The 19,445-nt window shown below is 47.7% G+C and overlaps 1 protein-coding gene across 1 annotated transcript in view; it reads right to left on the reverse strand.

The window, feature by feature from the left end:
• The window catches only part of CA9 (carbonic anhydrase 9), a 386,906-nt gene extending 368,096 nt beyond the window's left edge, over positions 1 to 18,810 (reverse strand). The window contains exon 1 of the mRNA XM_073562498.1: positions 18,620 to 18,810. Within this exon, the coding sequence (XP_073418599.1) occupies positions 18,620 to 18,722 (103 nt within the window). The 5' untranslated portion in view covers positions 18,723 to 18,810. The remainder of the gene's footprint in view (positions 1 to 18,619) is intronic.
• Between the last annotated feature and the right edge of the window lie 635 nt (positions 18,811 to 19,445).

Raw genomic sequence — 19,445 nt, forward strand, 5'->3', positions numbered from 1 at the left:
TCGGTGCCAGGAGTTCACAGTGTTACTTGGCTGACAAGATGGCGACTGGGGGATACGTGCAGCTCGGTGCCAGGAGTTCAGAGTGTTACTTGGCTGACAAGATGGTGGCTGGGGGATAAGTGCAGCTTGGTGCCAGGAGTTCAGAGTGTTACTTGGCTGACAAGATGGCGACTGGGGGATAAGTGCAGCTCGGTGCCAGGAGTTCACAGTGTTACTTGGCTGACAAGATGGTGGCTGGGGGATAAGTGTAGCTCGGTGCCAGGAGTTCAGAGTGTTACTTGGCTGACAAGATGGCGACTGGGGGATAAGTGCAGCTCGGTGCCAGGAGTTCACAGTGTTACTTGGCTGACAAGATGGTGGCTGGGGGATAAGTGCAGCTTGGTGCCAGGAGTTCAGAGTGTTACTTGGCTGACAAGATGGCGACTGGGGGATAAGTGCAGCTCGGTGCCAGGAGTTCAGAGTGTTACTTGGCTGACAAGATGGCGACTGGGGGATAAGTGCAGCTCGGTGCCAGGAGTTCACAGTGTTACTTGGCTGACAAGATGTCGACTGGGGGATAAGTGCAGCTCGGTGCCAGGAGTTCACAGTGTTACTTGGCTGACAAGATGGCGACTGGGGGATAAGTGTAGCTCGGTGCCAGGAGTTCAGAGTGTTACTTGGCTGACAAGATGGCGACTGGGGGATAAGTGCAGCTCGGTGCCAGGAGTTCACAGTGTTACTTGGCTGACAAGATGGTGGCTGGGGGATAAGTGCAGCTTGGTGCCAGGAGTTCAGAGTGTTACTTGGCTGACAAGATGGCGACTGGGGGATAAGTGCAGCTTGGTGCCAGGAGTTCAGAGTGTTACTTGGCTGACAAGATGGTGGCTGGGGGATAAGTGCAGCTCGGTGCCAGGAGTTCAGTGTGTTACTTGGCTGACAAGATGGCGACTGGGGGATAAGTGCAGCTCGGTGCCAGGAGTTCAGAGTGTTACTTGGCTGACAAGATGGTGGCTGGGGGATAAGTGCAGCTTGGTGCCAGGAGTTCAGAGTGTTACTTGGCTGACAAGATGGCGACTGGGGGATAAGTGCAGCTCGGTGCCAGGAGTTCAGAGTGTTACTTGGCTGACAAGATGGCGACTGGGGGATAAGTGCAGCTCGGTGCCAGGAGTTCACAGTGTTACTTGGCTGACAAGATGGCGACTGGGGGATAAGTGTAGCTCGGTGCCAGGAGTTCACAGTGTTACTTGGCTGACAAGATGGCGACTGGGGTATACGTGCAGCTCGGTGCCAGGAGTTCAGAGTGTTACTTGGCTGACGAGATGGCGACTGGGGTATACGTGCAGCTCGGTGCCAGGAGTTCAGAGTGTTACTTGGCTGACCTCCATCACTGTGACACAGTAACTCTTCACTGCAGAGAGATAAGTGACGCCTCCGCCCATCACTATTGATCTGCTCTTCACCTGTAGGTTGTAAGGCTGTGTGTGCTGCTATTCAGCGCTGTGGGATGTGGCGGCATATACGTGGCTTAGTAATAATATCACTGCCAGGAATACAAGGACGTCCACAAAATCCATAATGACTGTAATGAGATATGGCCGCACACTCCACCACTAACAGATCACCAATGAGCCGGCTGCACATGACAATCATACCTCAAAGACACCGCGAGTCTATCCCACCCATGGGGCGCCCGAAGAAATCTAAAGTGCAAAAGTTTATTACTCTCAACACAAAGTGGCAAAACTCCAAATCCACGACTTCACCAAGGACCTGACTAAAGAAAGCAAAGCGGATCCTACATTCCACTTATAGGACACTCCAGAGCTGCACTCACTATTCTGCTGGTGCAGTCACTGTGTACATACATTACATTACTGATCCCGAGTTACATCCTGTATTATACCCCAGAGCTGCACTCACTATTTTGCTGGTGCAGTCACTGTGTACATACATTACATTACTGATCCCGAGTTACATCCTGTATTATACCCCAGAGCTGCACTCACTATTCTGCTGGTGCAGTCTCTGTGTACATACATTACTTATCCTGAGTTACATCCTGAATTATACCCCAGAGGTGCACTCACTATTCTGCTGGTGCAGTCACTGTGTACATACATTACTGATCCTGAGTTACCCTCCTGTATTATACTCCAGAGCTGCACTCACTATTCTGCTGATGCAGTCACTGAGTATATACATTACTCATGAGTGATGCTGTATCTCACATTTTTGGCTTAGATACAGTCTTAGTAGCTTCACCTTAGCTGGTCATGATGGAACATTTTGTGTGGGTTTGTAAGGCTGGGTTTACATCGTGTTAGTGCAATCCATTTAACGCATCCATTACTAACCAGCACTATTGCTATGGAACGGATGCGTTAACGCACCCATTGCCAGCCATTATCATTCATAACGCATCCTAACGCATGTCAAATTCGGCATGTGTTAGTGATGTTCCATTACTTTGAGACGCAACCTCGAGCACGGTCTACCGTGTTTTCGGTTATGTTAGGTCTAACCACTTCTTCGGCATGCGTTAGGTCTAACCTCCATTACTAACGCATGCCGATGCAATGGTACCTTGCGCTGGCGCATGCGTTAATGTGATTGTGGAAAAAAGTCGATTTTGGCCATCAGCATTTGCGCTTCGGTTTAACGGATCCGTTGAACGGATGGCGCTAACGTGATGTGAACCTAGCCTAACTAATAAGTCATGTCAAACTAACTTAATTTCCTTCTCTGACAGAATCACTGACTGGGTGGATCAGGGAAATGCTGTAGATATAGTATATCTTGACTTCAGCAAAGCATTTGACAAAGTATCTCACACAATCCTTATTGAAAAAAGTATGGAATGGACAAGGCAACTGTTAGGTGGATTCACAACTGGCTTAGTGATCGGACCCAAAGAGTGGTCGTAAATGGCTGCACATCCAGTTGGAAGAATGTCTCAAGTGGGGTACCACAGGGCTCTGACCTGGGCCCTGTATTGTTCAACATCTTTATCAACGATTTAGATGAAGGAATTGAGGGTAAGCTGATTAAATTTGCTGATGACACAAAGCTAGGAGGGATAGCTAATACTAGAGAAGAGAGAGAGAGGATTCAAAAAGATATAAATAAACTGGAGCAGTGGGCAGCAACTAACAGAATGGTTTTTAACAGGGAGAAATGCAAAGTACTACATCTGGGCAATAAAAATGAAAAAAGCATATATAGAATGGGAGGAATAGGGCTAAGCGACAGCACATGTGAAAAAGACTTGGGTATACTAATAGATCACAGACTGAATATGAGTCAACAGTGTGATGCAGCAGCAAAAAAGGCAAATGCAATTCTAGGATGTATTAACAGAAGCATACAGTCTAGATCACGTGAAGCCATTATTGCCCTCTACTCCTCTTTGGTCAGACCTCATCTGGAATTCTTAAACCTTAAACCACCAGAAAAAACAAATGTTTATAATACCGCAACAGCAATACTCAAAATTAGTATACCAAACCACAGAGAGAAAGAGTACACAAAGCTGTTTAGAATGCTATAAAAACTGACAATTTTATTATCATTACATGAAAATAAAAGTATATAAAAGTACACTTTAAAATTATTTATGGACAACAGTTTATTCAATATTGCAAAGGAAATGAACAGTGATAAAATAAGTGGTATATATAGTATCAATTAAAGGACTGGGTTTGTCACACCCCTAAACATAAGAAAATATATTCCTAAAGTGTCCTAGTGTGTAAAACTACTCATATAGCACAAACTGAAAAAAGAGGAGTGGAAAAAATCCAATATCTATAGTCAGCACAAAATAGTCAAAATAAAGTGCCACAGTGCAATAGAAAAAAGGGGAGGACTTCTTACCCAAATAGGTCCTAATATACCACGTGTATAGCAGCCCCAACGCGCGATTCGCGTGGGCTTCCTCAGGGGGCTGTCATACTGGAATACTGTGTCCAGTTTTGGGCGCCACATTTTAAAAAAGACATCAACAAACTGGAGCAAGTTCAGAAAAGAGCGACCAGAATGGTGACCGGTCTGCAAACCCTGTCTTAGGCCTCTTTCACACATCAGTATTTGTATGCCAAAACCAGGAGTGTCTCCAAAACAAAGAACAGACATCAGTCTTTCAATTATAATTTTTTCTTGGTAATTTCCATTCCTGGCTTTGGCATACAAACATCGATGCAAAATACTGACGTGTGAATGAGCCTTTATGAGGAAAGGTTGCAGGATTTGGGAATGTTTAGTTTGCAGAAGAGAAGACTGAGAGGAGACTTAATAGCTGTCTACAAATATCTAAAGGGCTGTCACATTGTAGAAGGATCAACTTTATTCTTATTTGCACAAGGAAAGACTAGAAGCAATGGGATGAAACTGAATGGGAGGAGACACAGATTAGATATTAGAAGGCTGACAGAGTGACCAATGAGTGGAACAAGCTGCCACGGGAGGTTGTGAGTTCTGCTTCAAAAGAATTCTTCAGAGCAGGGACAGATATCTGTCTGGGATGACTTAGCGAATCCTGCTATGACCCAGGAGGTCCCTTCCAACTCTACCATTCTGATTCTCTATGTGTCTAAGCTTGTTATGTGTGATACAATACTCCATCATCTGCTGCTGAGATTAATCTGCTGAGCTGTATATCTAAGCCTATCATGTTTTATATCATCTACTGAGTTCTGTATCTAAGCTTATACTGTGTGATACTATCTTCTGTGCCGCTGTATCTAATCCAGTAATGTGGGATACCGACTGCCAAGATGTGTATCCAATCCGATAATGTGTGATACCATCTGCTGAGTATCTGAGCCTATGCTGTGTGATACGTCTGCTGAGTATCTGAGCCTATGCTGTGTGATACGTCTGCTGAGTATCTGAGCCTATGCTGTGTGATACCGTCTGCTGAGTATCTGAGCCTATGCTGTGTGATACGTCTGCTGAGTATCTGAGCCTATGCTGTGTGATACGTCTGCTGAGTATCTGAGCCTATGCTGTGTGATACGTCTGCTGAGTATCTGAGCCTATGCTGTGTGATACCGTCTGCTGAGTATCTGAACCTATGCTGTGGGATACCGTCTGCTGAGTATCTGAGCCTATGCTGTGTGATACGTCTGCTGAGCATCTGAGCCTATGCTGTGTGATACGTCTGCTGAGCATCTGAGCCTATGCTGTGTGATACGTCTGCTGAGTATCTGAGCCTATGCTGTGTGATACCGTCTGCTGAGTATCTGAGCCTATGCTGTGTGATACGTCTGCTGAGTATCTGAGCCTATGCTGTGTGATACCGTCTGCTGAGTATCTGAGCCTATGCTGTGTGATACGTCTGCTGAGCATCTGAGCCTATGCTGTGTGATACGTCTGTTGAGTATCTGAGCCTATGCTGTGTGATACGTCTGCTGAGTATCTGAGCCTATGCTGTGTGATACCGTCTGCTGAGTATCTGAGCCTATGCTGTGTGATACCGTCTGCTGAGTATCTGAGCCTATGCTGTGTGATTCCGTCTGCTGAGTATCTGAGCCTATGCTGTGTGATACGTCTGCTGAGCATCTGAGCCTATGCTGTGTGATACCATCTGCTGAGTATCTGAGCCTATGCTGTGTGATACCATCTGCTGAGTATCTGAGCCTATGCTGTGAGATACGTCTGCTGAGCATCTGAGCCTATGCTGTGTGATACGTCTGCTGAGCATCTGAGCCTATGCTGTGTGATACGTCTGCTGAGTATCTGAGCCTATTCTGTGTGATACTGTCTGCTGTGTATCTGAGCCTATGCTGTGTGATACCGTCTGCTGAGTATCTGAGCCTATGCTGTGTGATACGTCTGCTGAGTATCTGAGCCTATGCTGTGTGATACCGTCTGCTGAGTATCTGAGCCTATGCTGTGTGATACGTCTGCTGAGCATCTGAGCCTATGCTGTGTGATACGTCTGCTGAGCATCTGAGCCTATGCTGTGTGATACCGTCTGCTGCGTATCTGAGCCTATGCTGTGTGATACCGTCTGCTGAGTATCTGAGCCTATGCTGTGTGATACGTCTGCTGAGTATCTGAGCCTATGCTGTGTGATACCGTCTGCTGAGTATCTGAGCCTATGCTGTGTGATACCGTCTGCTGAGTATCTGAGCCTATACTGTGTGATACGTCTGCTGAGTATCTGAGCCTATGCTGTGTGATACCGTCTGCTGAGTATCTGAGCCTATGCTCTGTGATACCGTCTGCTGAGTATCTGAGCCTATGCTGTGTGATACGTCTGCTGAGTATCTGAGCCTATGCTGTGTGATACCGTCTGCTGAGTATCTGAGCCTATGCTGTGTGATACGTCTGCTGAGTATCTGAGCCTATTCTGTGTGATACCGTCTGCTGAGTATCTGAGCCTATGGTGTGTGATACCGTCTGCTGAGTATCTGAGCCTATGCTGTGTGATACCGTCTGCTGAGTATCTGAGCCTATGCTGTGTGATACCGTCTGCTGAGTATCTGAGCCTATGCTGTGTGATACCGTCTGCTGAGTATCTGAGCCTATGCTGTGTGATACCGTCTGCTAAGTATCTGAGCATATGCTGTGTGATACCGTCTGCTGAGTATCTGAGCCTATGCTGTGTGATACCGTCTGCTGAGTATCTGAGCCTATGCTGTGTGATACCGTCTGCTGAGTATCTGAGCCTATTCTGTGTGATACCGTCTGCTGAGTATCTGAGCCTATGCTGTGTGATACCGTCTGCTGAGTATCTGAGCCTATGCTGTGTGATACCGTCTGCTGAGTATCTGAGCCTATGCTGTGTGATACCGTCTGCTGAGTATCTGAGCCTATTCTGTGTGATACCGTCTGCTGAGTATCTGAGCCTATGCTGTGTGATACCGTCTGCTGAGCATCTGAGCCTATGCTGTGTGATACCGTCTGCTGAGTATCTGAGCCTATTCTGTGTGATACCGTCTGCTGAGTATCTGAGCCTATTCTGTGTGATACGTCTGCTGAGTATCTGAGCCTATGCTGTGTGATACGTCTGCTGAGTATCTGAGCCTATGCTGTGTGATACGTCTGCTGAGTATCTGAGCCTATGCTGTGTGATACGTCTGCTGAGTATCTGAGCCTATGGTGTGTGATACCGTCTGCTGTGTATCTGAGCCTATGCTGTGTGATACGTCTGCTGAGTATCTGAGCCTATGCTGTGTGATACCGTCTGCTGAGTATCTGAGCCTATGCTGTGTGATACCATCTGCTGAGTATCTGAGCCTATGCTGTGTGATACGTCTTCTGAGTATCTGATCCTATGCTGTGTGATACCGTCTGCTGAGTATCTGAGCCTATGCTGTGTGATACCCTCTGCTGAGTATCTGAGCCTATTCTGTGTGATACCGTCTGCTGAGTATCTGAGCCTATTCTGTGTGATACCGTCTGCTGTGTATCTGAGCCTATGCTGTGTGATACCGTCTGCTGAGTATCTGAGCCTATGCTGTGTGATACGTCTGCTGAGTATCTGAGCCTATGCTGTGTGATACCGTCTGCTGAGTATCTGAGCCTATGCTGTGTGATACCGTCTGCTGAGTATCTGAGCCTATTCTGTGTGATACCGTCTGCTGTGTATCTGAGCCTATGCTGTGTGATACCGTCTGCTGAGTATCTGAGCCTATGCTGTGTGATACCGTCTGCTGAGTATCTGAGCCTATGCTGTGTGATACCGTCTGCTGAGTATCTGAGCCTATGCTGTGTGATACCGTCTGCTGAGTATCTGAGCCTATTCTGTGTGATACCGTCTGCTGAGTATCTGAGCCTATGCTGTGTGATACGTCTGCTGAGTATCTGAGCCTATGCTGTGTGATACGTCTGCTGAGTATCTGAGCCTATGCTGTGTGATACGTCTGCTGAGTATCTGAGCCTATGCTGTGTGATACGTCTGCTGAGTATCTGAGCCTATGGTGTGTGATACCGTCTGCTGAGTATCTGAGCCTATGCTGTGTGATACGTCTGCTGAGTATCTGAGCCTATGCTGTGTGATACCGTCTGCTGAGTATCTGAGCCTATGCTGTGTGATACCGTCTGCTGAGTATCTGAGCCTATGCTGTGTGATACCATCTGCTGAGTATCTGAGCCTATGCTGTGTGATACGTCTGCTGAGTATCTGAGCCTATTCTGTGTGATACGTCTGCTGAGTATCTGAGCCTATTCTGTGTGATACCGTCTGCTGAGTATCTGAGCCTATTCTGTGTGATACGTCTGCTGAGTATCTGAGCCTATGCTGTGTGATACATCTGCTGAGTATCTGAGCCTATGCTGTGTGATACCGTCTGCTGAGTATCTGAGCCTATGCTGTGTGATACGTCTGCTGAGTATCTGAGCCTATGCTGTGTGATACATCTGCTGAGTATCTGAGCCTATGCTGTGTGATACCGTCTGCTGAGTATCTGAGCCTATGCTGTGTGATACGTCTGCTGAGTATCTGAGCCTATGCTGTGTGATACGTCTGCTGAGTATCTGAGCCTATGCTGTGTGATACGTCTGCTGAGTATCTGAGCCTATGCTGTGTGATACCGTCTGCTGAGTATCTGAGCCTATGCTGTGTGATACGTCTGCTGAGTATCTGAGCCTATGCTGTGTGATACATCTGCTGAGTATCTGAGCCTATGCTGTGTGATACCGTCTGCTGAGTATCTGAGCCTATGCTGTGTGATACGTCTGCTGAGTATCTGAGCCTATGCTGTGTGATACGTCTGCTGAGTATCTGAGCCTATGCTGTGTGATACGTCTGCTGAATATCTGAGCCTATGCTGTGTGATACCGTCTGCTGAGTATCTGAGCCTATGCTGTGTGATACGTCTGCTGAGTATCTGAGGCTATGCTGTGTGATACGTCTGCTGAGTATCTGAGCCTATTCTGTGTGATACGTCTGCTGAGTATCTGAGCCTATGCTGTGTGATGCGTCTGCTGAGTATCTGAGGCTATGCTGTGTGATACGTCTGCTGAGTATCTGAGCCTATTCTGTGTGATACCGTCTGCTGAGTATCTGAGCCTATGCTGTGTGATACGTCTGCTGAGTATCTGAGCCTATTCTGTGTGATACGTCTGCTGAGTATCTGAGCCTATGCTGTGTGATACCGTCTGCTGAGTATCTGAGCCTATGCTGTGTGATACCGTCTGCTGAGTATCTGAGCCTATTCTGTGTGATACGTCTGCTGAGTATCTGAGCCTATGCTGTGTGATACGTCTGCTGAGTATCTGAGCCTATTCTGTGTGATACCATCTGCTGAGTATCTGAGCCTATTCTGTGTGATACCGTCTGCTGAGTATCTGAGCCTATGCTGTGTGATACGTCTGCTGAGTATCTGAGCCTATTCTGTGTGATACCGTCTGCTGAGTATCTAAGCCTATGCTGTGTGATACCGTCTGCTGAGTATCTGAGCCTATGCTGTGTGATACCGTCTGCTGAGTATCTGAGCCTATTCTGTGTGATACCGTCTGCTGAGTATCTAAGCCTATGCTGTGTGATACGTCTGCTGAGTATCTGAGCCTATGTTGTGTGATACCGTCTGCTGTGTATCTGAGCCTATGCTGTGTGATACCGTCTGCTGAGTATCTGAGCCTATTCTGTGTGATACCGTCTGCTGAGTATCTAAGCCTATGCTGTGTGATACCGTCTGCTGAGTATCTGAGCCTATTCTGTGTGATACGTCTGCTGTGTATCTGAGCCTATTCTGTGTGATACCATCTGCTGAGTATCTGAGCCTATTCTGTGTGATACCGTCTGCTGAGTATCTGAGCCTATGCTGTGTGATACGTCTGCTGAGTATCTGAGCCTATTCTGTGTGATACCGTCTGCTGAGTATCTAAGCCTATGCTGTGTGATACCGTCTGCTGAGTATCTGAGCCTATTCAGTGTGATATCGTCTGCTGAGTATCTAAGCCTATGCTGTGTGATACTTCTGCTGAGTATCTGAGCCTATTCTGTGTGATACCGTCTGCTGAGTATCTGAGCCTATTCTGTGTGATACGTCTGCTGAGTATCTGAGCCTATGCTGTGTGATACATCTGCTGAGTATCTGAGCCTATGCTGTGTGATACCGTCTGCTGAGTATCTGAGCCTATGCTGTGTGATACGTCTGCTGAGTATCTGAGCCTATGCTGTGTGATACATCTGCTGAGTATCTGAGCCTATGCTGTGTGATACCGTCTGCTGAGTATCTGAGCCTATGCTGTGTGATACGTCTGCTGAGTATCTGAGCCTATGCTGTGTGATACGTCTGCTGAGTATCTGAGCCTATGCTGTGTGATACCGTCTGCTGAGTATCTGAGCCTATGCTGTGTGATACGTCTGCTGAGTATCTGAGCCTATGCTGTGTGATACATCTGCTGAGTATCTGAGCCTATGCTGTGTGATACCGTCTGCTGAGTATCTGAGCCTATGCTGTGTGATACGTCTGCTGAGTATCTGAGCCTATGCTGTGTGATACGTCTGCTGAGTATCTGAGCCTATGCTGTGTGATACGTCTGCTGAATATCTGAGCCTATGCTGTGTGATACCGTCTGCTGAGTATCTGAGCCTATGCTGTGTGATACGTCTGCTGAGTATCTGAGGCTATGCTGTGTGATACGTCTGCTGAGTATCTGAGCCTATTCTGTGTGATACGTCTGCTGAGTATCTGAGCCTATGCTGTGTGATACCGTCTGCTGAGTATCTGAGCCTATGCTGTGTGATACGTCTGCTGAGTATCTGAGGCTATGCTGTGTGATACGTCTGCTGAGTATCTGAGCCTATGCTGTGTGATGCGTCTGCTGAGTATCTGAGGCTATGCTGTGTGATACGTCTGCTGAGTATCTGAGCCTATTCTGTGTGATACCGTCTGCTGAGTATCTGAGCCTATGCTGTGTGATACGTCTGCTGAGTATCTGAGCCTATTCTGTGTGATACGTCTGCTGAGTATCTGAGCCTATGCTGTGTGATACCGTCTGCTGAGTATCTGAGCCTATGCTGTGTGATACCGTCTGCTGAGTATCTGAGCCTATTCTGTGTGATACGTCTGCTGAGTATCTGAGCCTATGCTGTGTGATACGTCTGCTGAGTATCTGAGCCTATGCTGTGTGATACCATCTGCTGAGTATCTGAGCCTATTCTGTGTGATACCGTCTGCTGAGTATCTGAGCCTATGCTGTGTGATACGTCTGCTGAGTATCTGAGCCTATTCTGTGTGATACCGTCTGCTGAGTATCTAAGCCTATGCTGTGTGATACCGTCTGCTGAGTATCTGAGCCTATGCTGTGTGATACCGTCTGCTGAGTATCTGAGCCTATTCTGTGTGATACCGTCTGCTGAGTATCTAAGCCTATGCTGTGTGATACGTCTGCTGAGTATCTGAGCCTATGCTGTGTGATACCGTCTGCTGTGTATCTGAGCCTATGCTGTGTGATACCGTCTGCTGAGTATCTGAGCCTATTCTGTGTGATACCGTCTGCTGAGTATCTAAGCCTATGCTGTGTGATACCGTCTGCTGAGTATCTGAGCCTATTCTGTGTGATACGTCTGCTGTGTATCTGAGCCTATTCTGTGTGATACCATCTGCTGAGTATCTGAGCCTATTCTGTGTGATACCGTCTGCTGAGTATCTGAGCCTATGCTGTGTGATACGTCTGCTGAGTATCTGAGCCTATTCTGTGTGATACCGTCTGCTGAGTATCTAAGCCTATGCTGTGTGATACCGTCTGCTGAGTATCTGAGCCTATTCAGTGTGATATCGTCTGCTGAGTATCTAAGCCTATGCTGTGTGATACTTCTGCTGAGTATCTGAGCCTATGCTGTGTGATACCGTCTGCTGTGTATCTGAGCCTATGCTGTGTGATACTTCTGCTGAGTATCTGAGCCTATGCTGTGTGATACCGTCTGCTGAGTATCTGAGCCTATGCTGTGTGATACCGTCTGCTGAGTATCTGAGCCTATTCTGTGTGATACCGTCTGCTGAGTATCTAAGCCTGTGCTGTGTGATACTTCTGCTGAGTATCTGAGCCTATGCTGTGTGATACCGTCTGCTGAGTATCTGAGCCTATGCTGTGTGATACCGTCTGCTGAGTATCTGAGCCTATTCTGTGTGATACCGTCTGCTGAGTATCTAAGCCTATGCTGTGTGATACGTCGCTGAGTATCTGAGCCTATGCTGTGTGATACCGTCTGCTGAGTATCTGAGCCTATGCTGTGTGATACGTCTGCTGAGTATCTGAGCCTATGCTGTGTGATACCGTCTGCTGAGTATCTGAGCCTATGCTGTGTGATACGTCTGCTGAGTATCTGATCCTATGCTGTGTGATACATCTGCTGAGTATCTGAGCCTATGCTGTGTGATACCGTCTGCTGAGTATCTGAGCCTATGCTGTGTGATACGTCTGCTGAGTATCTGAGCCTATGCTGTGTGATACGTCTGCTGAGTATCTGAGCCTATGCTGTGTGATACGTCTGCTGAATATCTGAGCCTATGCTGTGTGATACCGTCTGCTGAGTATCTGAGCCTATGCTGTGTGATACGTCTGCTGAGTATCTGAGGCTATGCTGTGTGATACGTCTGCTGAGTATCTGAGCCTATTCTGTGTGATACGTCTGCTGAGTATCTGAGCCTATGCTGTGTGATGCGTCTGCTGAGTATCTGAGGCTATGCTGTGTGATACGTCTGCTGAGTATCTGAGCCTATTCTGTGTGATACCGTCTGCTGAGTATCTGAGCCTATGCTGTGTGATACGTCTGCTGAGTATCTGAGCCTATTCTGTGTGATACGTCTGCTGAGTATCTGAGCCTATGCTGTGTGATACCGTCTGCTGAGTATCTGAGCCTATGCTGTGTGATACCGTCTGCTGAGTATCTGAGCCTATTCTGTGTGATACGTCTGCTGAGTATCTGAGCCTATGCTGTGTGATACGTCTGCTGAGTATCTGAGCCTATTCTGTGTGATACCATCTGCTGAGTATCTGAGCCTATTCTGTGTGATACCGTCTGCTGAGTATCTGAGCCTATGCTGTGTGATACGTCTGCTGAGTATCTGAGCCTATTCTGTGTGATACCGTCTGCTGAGTATCTAAGCCTATGCTGTGTGATACCGTCTGCTGAGTATCTGAGCCTATGCTGTGTGATACCGTCTGCTGAGTATCTGAGCCTATTCTGTGTGATACCGTCTGCTGAGTATCTAAGCCTATGCTGTGTGATACGTCTGCTGAGTATCTGAGCCTATGCTGTGTGATACCGTCTGCTGTGTATCTGAGCCTATGCTGTGTGATACCGTCTGCTGAGTATCTGAGCCTATTCTGTGTGATACCGTCTGCTGAGTATCTAAGCCTATGCTGTGTGATACCGTCTGCTGAGTATCTGAGCCTATTCTGTGTGATACGTCTGCTGTGTATCTGAGCCTATTCTGTGTGATACCATCTGCTGAGTATCTGAGCCTATTCTGTGTGATACCGTCTGCTGAGTATCTGAGCCTATGCTGTGTGATACGTCTGCTGAGTATCTGAGCCTATTCTGTGTGATACCGTCTGCTGAGTATCTAAGCCTATGCTGTGTGATACCGTCTGCTGAGTATCTGAGCCTATTCAGTGTGATATCGTCTCCTGAGTATCTAAGCCTATGCTGTGTGATACTTCTGCTGAGTATCTGAGCCTATGCTGTGTGATACCGTCTGCTGTGTATCTGAGCCTATGCTGTGTGATACTTCTGCTGAGTATCTGAGCCTATGCTGTGTGATACCGTCTGCTGAGTATCTGAGCCTATGCTGTGTGATACCGTCTGCTGAGTATCTGAGCCTATTCTGTGTGATACCGTCTGCTGAGTATCTAAGCCTATGCTGTGTGATACTTCTGCTGAGTATCTGAGCCTATGCTGTGTGATACCGTCTGCTGAGTATCTGAGCCTATGCTGTGTGATACCGTCTGCTGAGTATCTGAGCCTATTCTGTGTGATACCGTCTGCTGAGTATCTAAGCCTATGCTGTGTGATACGTCTGCTGAGTATCTGAGCCTATGCTGTGTGATACCGTCTGCTGAGTATCTGAGCCTATGCTGTGGGATACCGTCTGCTGAGTATCTGAGCCTATGCTGTGTGATACCGTCTGCTGAGTATCTGAGCCTATTCTGTGTGATACCGTCTGCTGAGTATCTAAGCCTATGCTGTGTGATACGTCTGCTGAGTATCTGAGCCTATGCTGTGTGATACCGTCTGCTGTGTATCTGAGCCTATGCTGTGTGATACCGTCTGCTGAGTATCTGAGCCTATTCTGTGTGATACCGTCTGCTGAGTATCTAAGCCTATGCTGTGTGATACCGTCTGCTGAGTATCTGAGCCTATTCTGTGTGATACGTCTGCTGTGTATCTGAGCCTATTCTGTGTGATACCATCTGCTGAGTATCTGAGCCTATTCTGTGTGATACCGTCTGCTGAGTATCTGAGCCTATGCTGTGTGATACGTCTGCTGAGTATCTGAGCCTATTCTGTGTGATACCGTCTGCTGAGTATCTAAGCCTATGCTGTGTGATACCGTCTGCTGAGTATCTGAGCCTATGCTGTGTGATACCGTCTGCTGAGTATCTGAGCCTATTCTGTGTGATACCGTCTGCTGAGTATCTAAGCCTATGCTGTGTGATACTTCTGCTGAGTATCTGAGCCTATGCTGTGTGATACCGTCTGCTGTGTATCTGAGCCTATGCTGTGTGATACCGTCTGCTGAGTATCTGAGCCTATTCTGTGTGATACCGTCTGCTGAGTATCTAAGCCTATGCTGTGTGATACGTTTGCTGAGTATCTGAGCCTATGCTGTGTGATACGTCTGCTGAGTATCTAAGCCTATGCTGTGTGATACCGTCTGCTGAGTATCTGAGCCTATTCTGTGTGATACCGTCTGCTGTGTATCTGAGCCTATGCTGTGTGATACCGTCTGCTGTGTATCTGAGCCTATTCTGTGTGATACCATCTGCTGAGTATCTGAGCCTATTCTGTGTGATACCGTCTGCTGAGTATCTGAGCCTATGCTGTGTGATACGTCTGCTGAGTATCTGAGCCTATTCTGTGTGATACCGTCTGCTGAGTATCTAAGCCTATGCTGTGTGATACCGTCTGCTGAGTATCTGAGCCTATGCTGTGTGATACCGTCTGCTGAGTATCTGAGCCTATGCTGTGGGATACCGTCTGCTGAGTATCTGAGCCTATGCTGTGTGATACCGTCTGCTGAGTATCTGAGCCTATTCTGTGTGATACCGTCTGCTGAGTATCTAAGCCTATGCTGTGTGATACGTCTGCTGAGTATCTGAGCCTATGCTGTGTGATACCGTCTGCTGTGTATCTGAGCCTATGCTGTGTGATACCGTCTGCTGAGTATCTGAGCCTATTCTGTGTGATACCGTCTGCTGAGTATCTAAGCCTATGCTGTGTGATACCGTCTGCTGAGTATCTGAGCCTATTCTGTGTGATACCATCTGCTGAGTATCTGAGCCTATTCTGTGTGATACCGTCTGCTGAGTATCTGAGCCTATGCTGTGTGATACGTCTGCTGAGTATCTGAGCCTATTCTGTGTGATACCGTCTGCTGAGTATCTGAGCCTATTCTGTGTGATACCGTCTGCTGAGTATCTAAGCCTATGCTGTGTGATACGTCTGCTGAGTATCTAAGCCTATGCTGTGTGATACGTCTGCTGAGTATCTGAGCCTATGCTGTGTGATACCGTCTGCTGTGTATCTGAGCCTATGCTGTGTGATACCGTCTGCTGAGTATCTGAGCCTATTCTGTGTGATACCGTCTGCTGAGTATCTAAGCCTATGCTGTGTGATACCGTCTGCTGAGTATCTGAGCCTATTCTGTGTGATACGTCTGCTGTGTATCTGAGCCTATTCTGTGTGATACCATCTGCTGAGTATCTGAGCCTATTCTGTGTGATACCGTCTGCTGAGTATCTGAGCCTATGCTGTGTGATACGTCTGCTGAGTATCTGAGCCTATTCTGTGTGATACCGTCTGCTGAGTATCTAAGCCTATGCTGTGTGATACCGTCTGCTGAGTATCTGAGCCTATGCTGTGTGATACCGTCTGCTGAGTATCTGAGCCTATTCTGTGTGATACCGTCTGCTGAGTATCTAAGCCTATGCTGTGTGATACTTCTGCTGAGTATCTGAGCCTATGCTGTGTGATACCGTCTGCTGTGTATCTGAGCCTATGCTGTGTGATACCGTCTGCTGAGTATCTGAGCCTATTCTGTGTGATACCGTCTGCTGAGTATCTAAGCCTATGCTGTGTGATACGTTTGCTGAGTATCTGAGCCTATGCTGTGTGATACGTCTGCTGAGTATCTAAGCCTATGCTGTGTGATACCGTCTGCTGAGTATCTGAGCCTATTCTGTGTGATACCGTCTGCTGTGTATCTGAGCCTATGCTGTGTGATACCGTCTGCTGTGTATCTGAGCCTATTCTGTGTGATACCATCTGCTGAGTATCTGAGCCTATTCTGTGTGATACCGTCTGCTGAGTATCTGAGCCTGTGCTGTGTGATACGTCTGCTGAGTATCTGAGCCTATTCTGTGTGATACCGTCTGCTGAGTATCTAAGCCTATGCTGTGTGATACCGTCTGCTGAGTATCTGAGCCTATGCTGTGTGATACCGTCTGCTGAGTATCTGAGCCTATGCTGTGGGATACCGTCTGCTGAGTATCTGAGCCTATGCTGTGTGATACCGTCTGCTGAGTATCTGAGCCTATTCTGTGTGATACCGTCTGCTGAGTATCTAAGCCTATGCTGTGTGATACGTCTGCTGAGTATCTGAGCCTATGCTGTGTGATACCGTCTGCTGTGTATCTGAGCCTATGCTGTGTGATACCGTCTGCTGAGTATCTGAGCCTATTCTGTGTGATACCGTCTGCTGAGTATCTAAGCCTATGCTGTGTGATACCGTCTGCTGAGTATCTGAGCCTATTCTGTGTGATACGTCTGCTGTGTATCTGAGCCTATTCTGTGTGATACCATCTGCTGAGTATCTGAGCCTATTCTGTGTGATACCGTCTGCTGAGTATCTGAGCCTATGCTGTGTGATACGTCTGCTGAGTATCTGAGCCTATTCTGTGTGATACCGTCTGCTGAGTATCTAAGCCTATGCTGTGTGATACCGTCTGCTGAGTATCTGAGCCTATGCTGTGTGATACCGTCTGCTGAGTATCTGAGCCTATTCTGTGTGATACCGTCTGCTGAGTATCTAAGCCTATGCTGTGTGATACTTCTGCTGAGTATCTGAGCCTATGCTGTGTGATACCGTCTGCTGTGTATCTGAGCCTATGCTGTGTGATACCGTCTGCTGAGTATCTGAGCCTATTCTGTGTGATACCGTCTGCTGAGTATCTAAGCCTATGCTGTGTGATACCGTCTGCTGAGTATCTGAGCCTATGCTGTGTGATACCGTCTGCTGAGTATCTGAGCCTATTCTGTGTGATACCGTCTGCTGAGTATCTAAGCCTATGCTGTGTGATACTTCTGCTGAGTATCTGAGCCTATGCTGTGTGATACCGTCTGCTGTGTATCTGAGCCTATGCTGTGTGATACCGTCTGCTGAGTATCTGAGCCTATTCTGTGTGATACCGTCTGCTGAGTATCTAAGCCTATGCTGTGTGATACGTTTGCTGAGTATCTGAGCCTATGCTGTGTGATACCGTCTGCTGAGTATCTGAGCCTATTCTGTGTGATACCGTCTGCTGTGTATCTGAGCCTATGCTGTGTGATACCGTCTGCTGTGTATCTGAGCCTATTCTGTGTGATACCATCTGCTGAGTATCTGAGCCTATTCTGTGTGATACCGTCTGCTGAGTATCTGAGCCTATGCTGTGTGATACGTCTGCTGAGTATCTGAGCCTATTCTGTGTGATACCGTCTGCTGAGTATCTAAGCCTATGCTGTGTGATACCGTCTGCTGAGTATCTGAGCCTATGCTGTGTGATACCGTCTGCTGAGTATCTGAGCCTATGCTGTGGGATACCGTCTGCTGAGTATCTGAGCCTATGCTGTGTGATACCGTCTGCTGAGTATCTGAGCCTATTCTGTGTGATACCGTCTGCTGAGTATCTAAGCCTATGCTGTGTGATACGTCTGCTGAGTATCTGAGCCTATGCTGTGTGATACCGTCTGCTGTGTATCTGAGCCTATGCTGTGTGATACCGTCTGCTGAGTATCTGAGCCTATTCTGTGTGATACCGTCTGCTGAGTATCTAAGCCTATGCTGTGTGATACCGTCTGCTGAGTATCTGAGCCTATTCTGTGTGATACGTCTGCTGTGTATCTGAGCCTATTCTGTGTGATACCATCTGCTGAGTATCTGAGCCTATTCTGTGTGATACCGTCTGCTGAGTATCTGAGCCTATGCTGTGTGATACGTCTGCTGAGTATCTGAGCCTATTCTGTGTGATACCGTCTGCTGAGTATCTGAGCCTATGCTGTGTGATACTTCTGCTGAGTATCTGAGCCTATGCTGTGTGATACCGTCTGCTGTGTATCTGAGCCTATGCTGTGTGATACCGTCTGCTGAGTATCTGAGCCTATTCTGTGTGATACCGTCTGCTGAGTATCTAAGCCTATGCTGTGTGATACGTTTGCTGAGTATCTGAGCCTATGCTGTGTGCACACACAGGGGTCACTCACCTGCCGGGTGCTCATCCTCCTGTCGGGGGTCCTCAGTGGTCCCGTGGGTCCCCGGCTGCACACAGATGAGGATGAGGAGCGCCCCCAGTCCTCGCAGCCCCATGCCGGTAATCTCTCGTCTCCGGAGAGTCCTGTGCTCAGCTGCACCGACACTGCTGGAGAGCGGTGCGCTCAGTGTCCGGCAGAGTCAGTCCAGGACAAAGACTGGAGGAGGCGCGTCACCGTGTCTGTGCATATGTGTGTGCCGAGTCTCGGTCATTTCTTCACACCCCATGAACTTTTCCACATTTTTCACGATGCCCCCACAAATGTATTATTGGGATTTTATTTGACATCAACACAGTGAGAAGGGAAATGATAACGGGGGAAATGATACGGGGGTCTGCAACTATACAGTATATATCTGACCACTGTGAGGTGCGTTAGTTTCCAGCCCCCGAGTCAGCACTCTGTAGGACCATGAGTCGATGCAGTCTTTTGGGGTCTGCCTCTCGAGCTTTCTCTGCAGTCTTTTGGGGTCTGTCTCTCCAGCTTTCTCTGCAGTCTCTTGGGGTCTGTCTCTCCAGCTTTCTCTGCAGTCTTTTGGGGTCTGTCTCTCCAGCTTTCTCTGCAGTCTTTTGGGGTCTGTCTTTCCCATCTTTCTCTGCAGTCTTTTGGGGTCTGTCTCTCCACCTTTCTCTGCAGTCTTTTGGGGTCTGTCTCTCCCACCTTTCTCTGCAGTCTTTTGGGGTCTGTCTCTCCATCTTTCTCTGCAGTGTTTTGGGGTCTGTCTCTCCAGCTTTCTCTGCAGTCTTTTGGGGTCTGTCTCTCCCACCTTTCTCTGCAG

Source organism: Dendrobates tinctorius, unplaced genomic scaffold, assembly GCF_039654945.1.
Source record: "Dendrobates tinctorius isolate UK_male_01 unplaced genomic scaffold, ASM3965494v1 ptg000353l, whole genome shotgun sequence".
Lineage (NCBI taxonomy): Eukaryota > Metazoa > Chordata > Amphibia > Anura > Dendrobatidae > Dendrobates > Dendrobates tinctorius.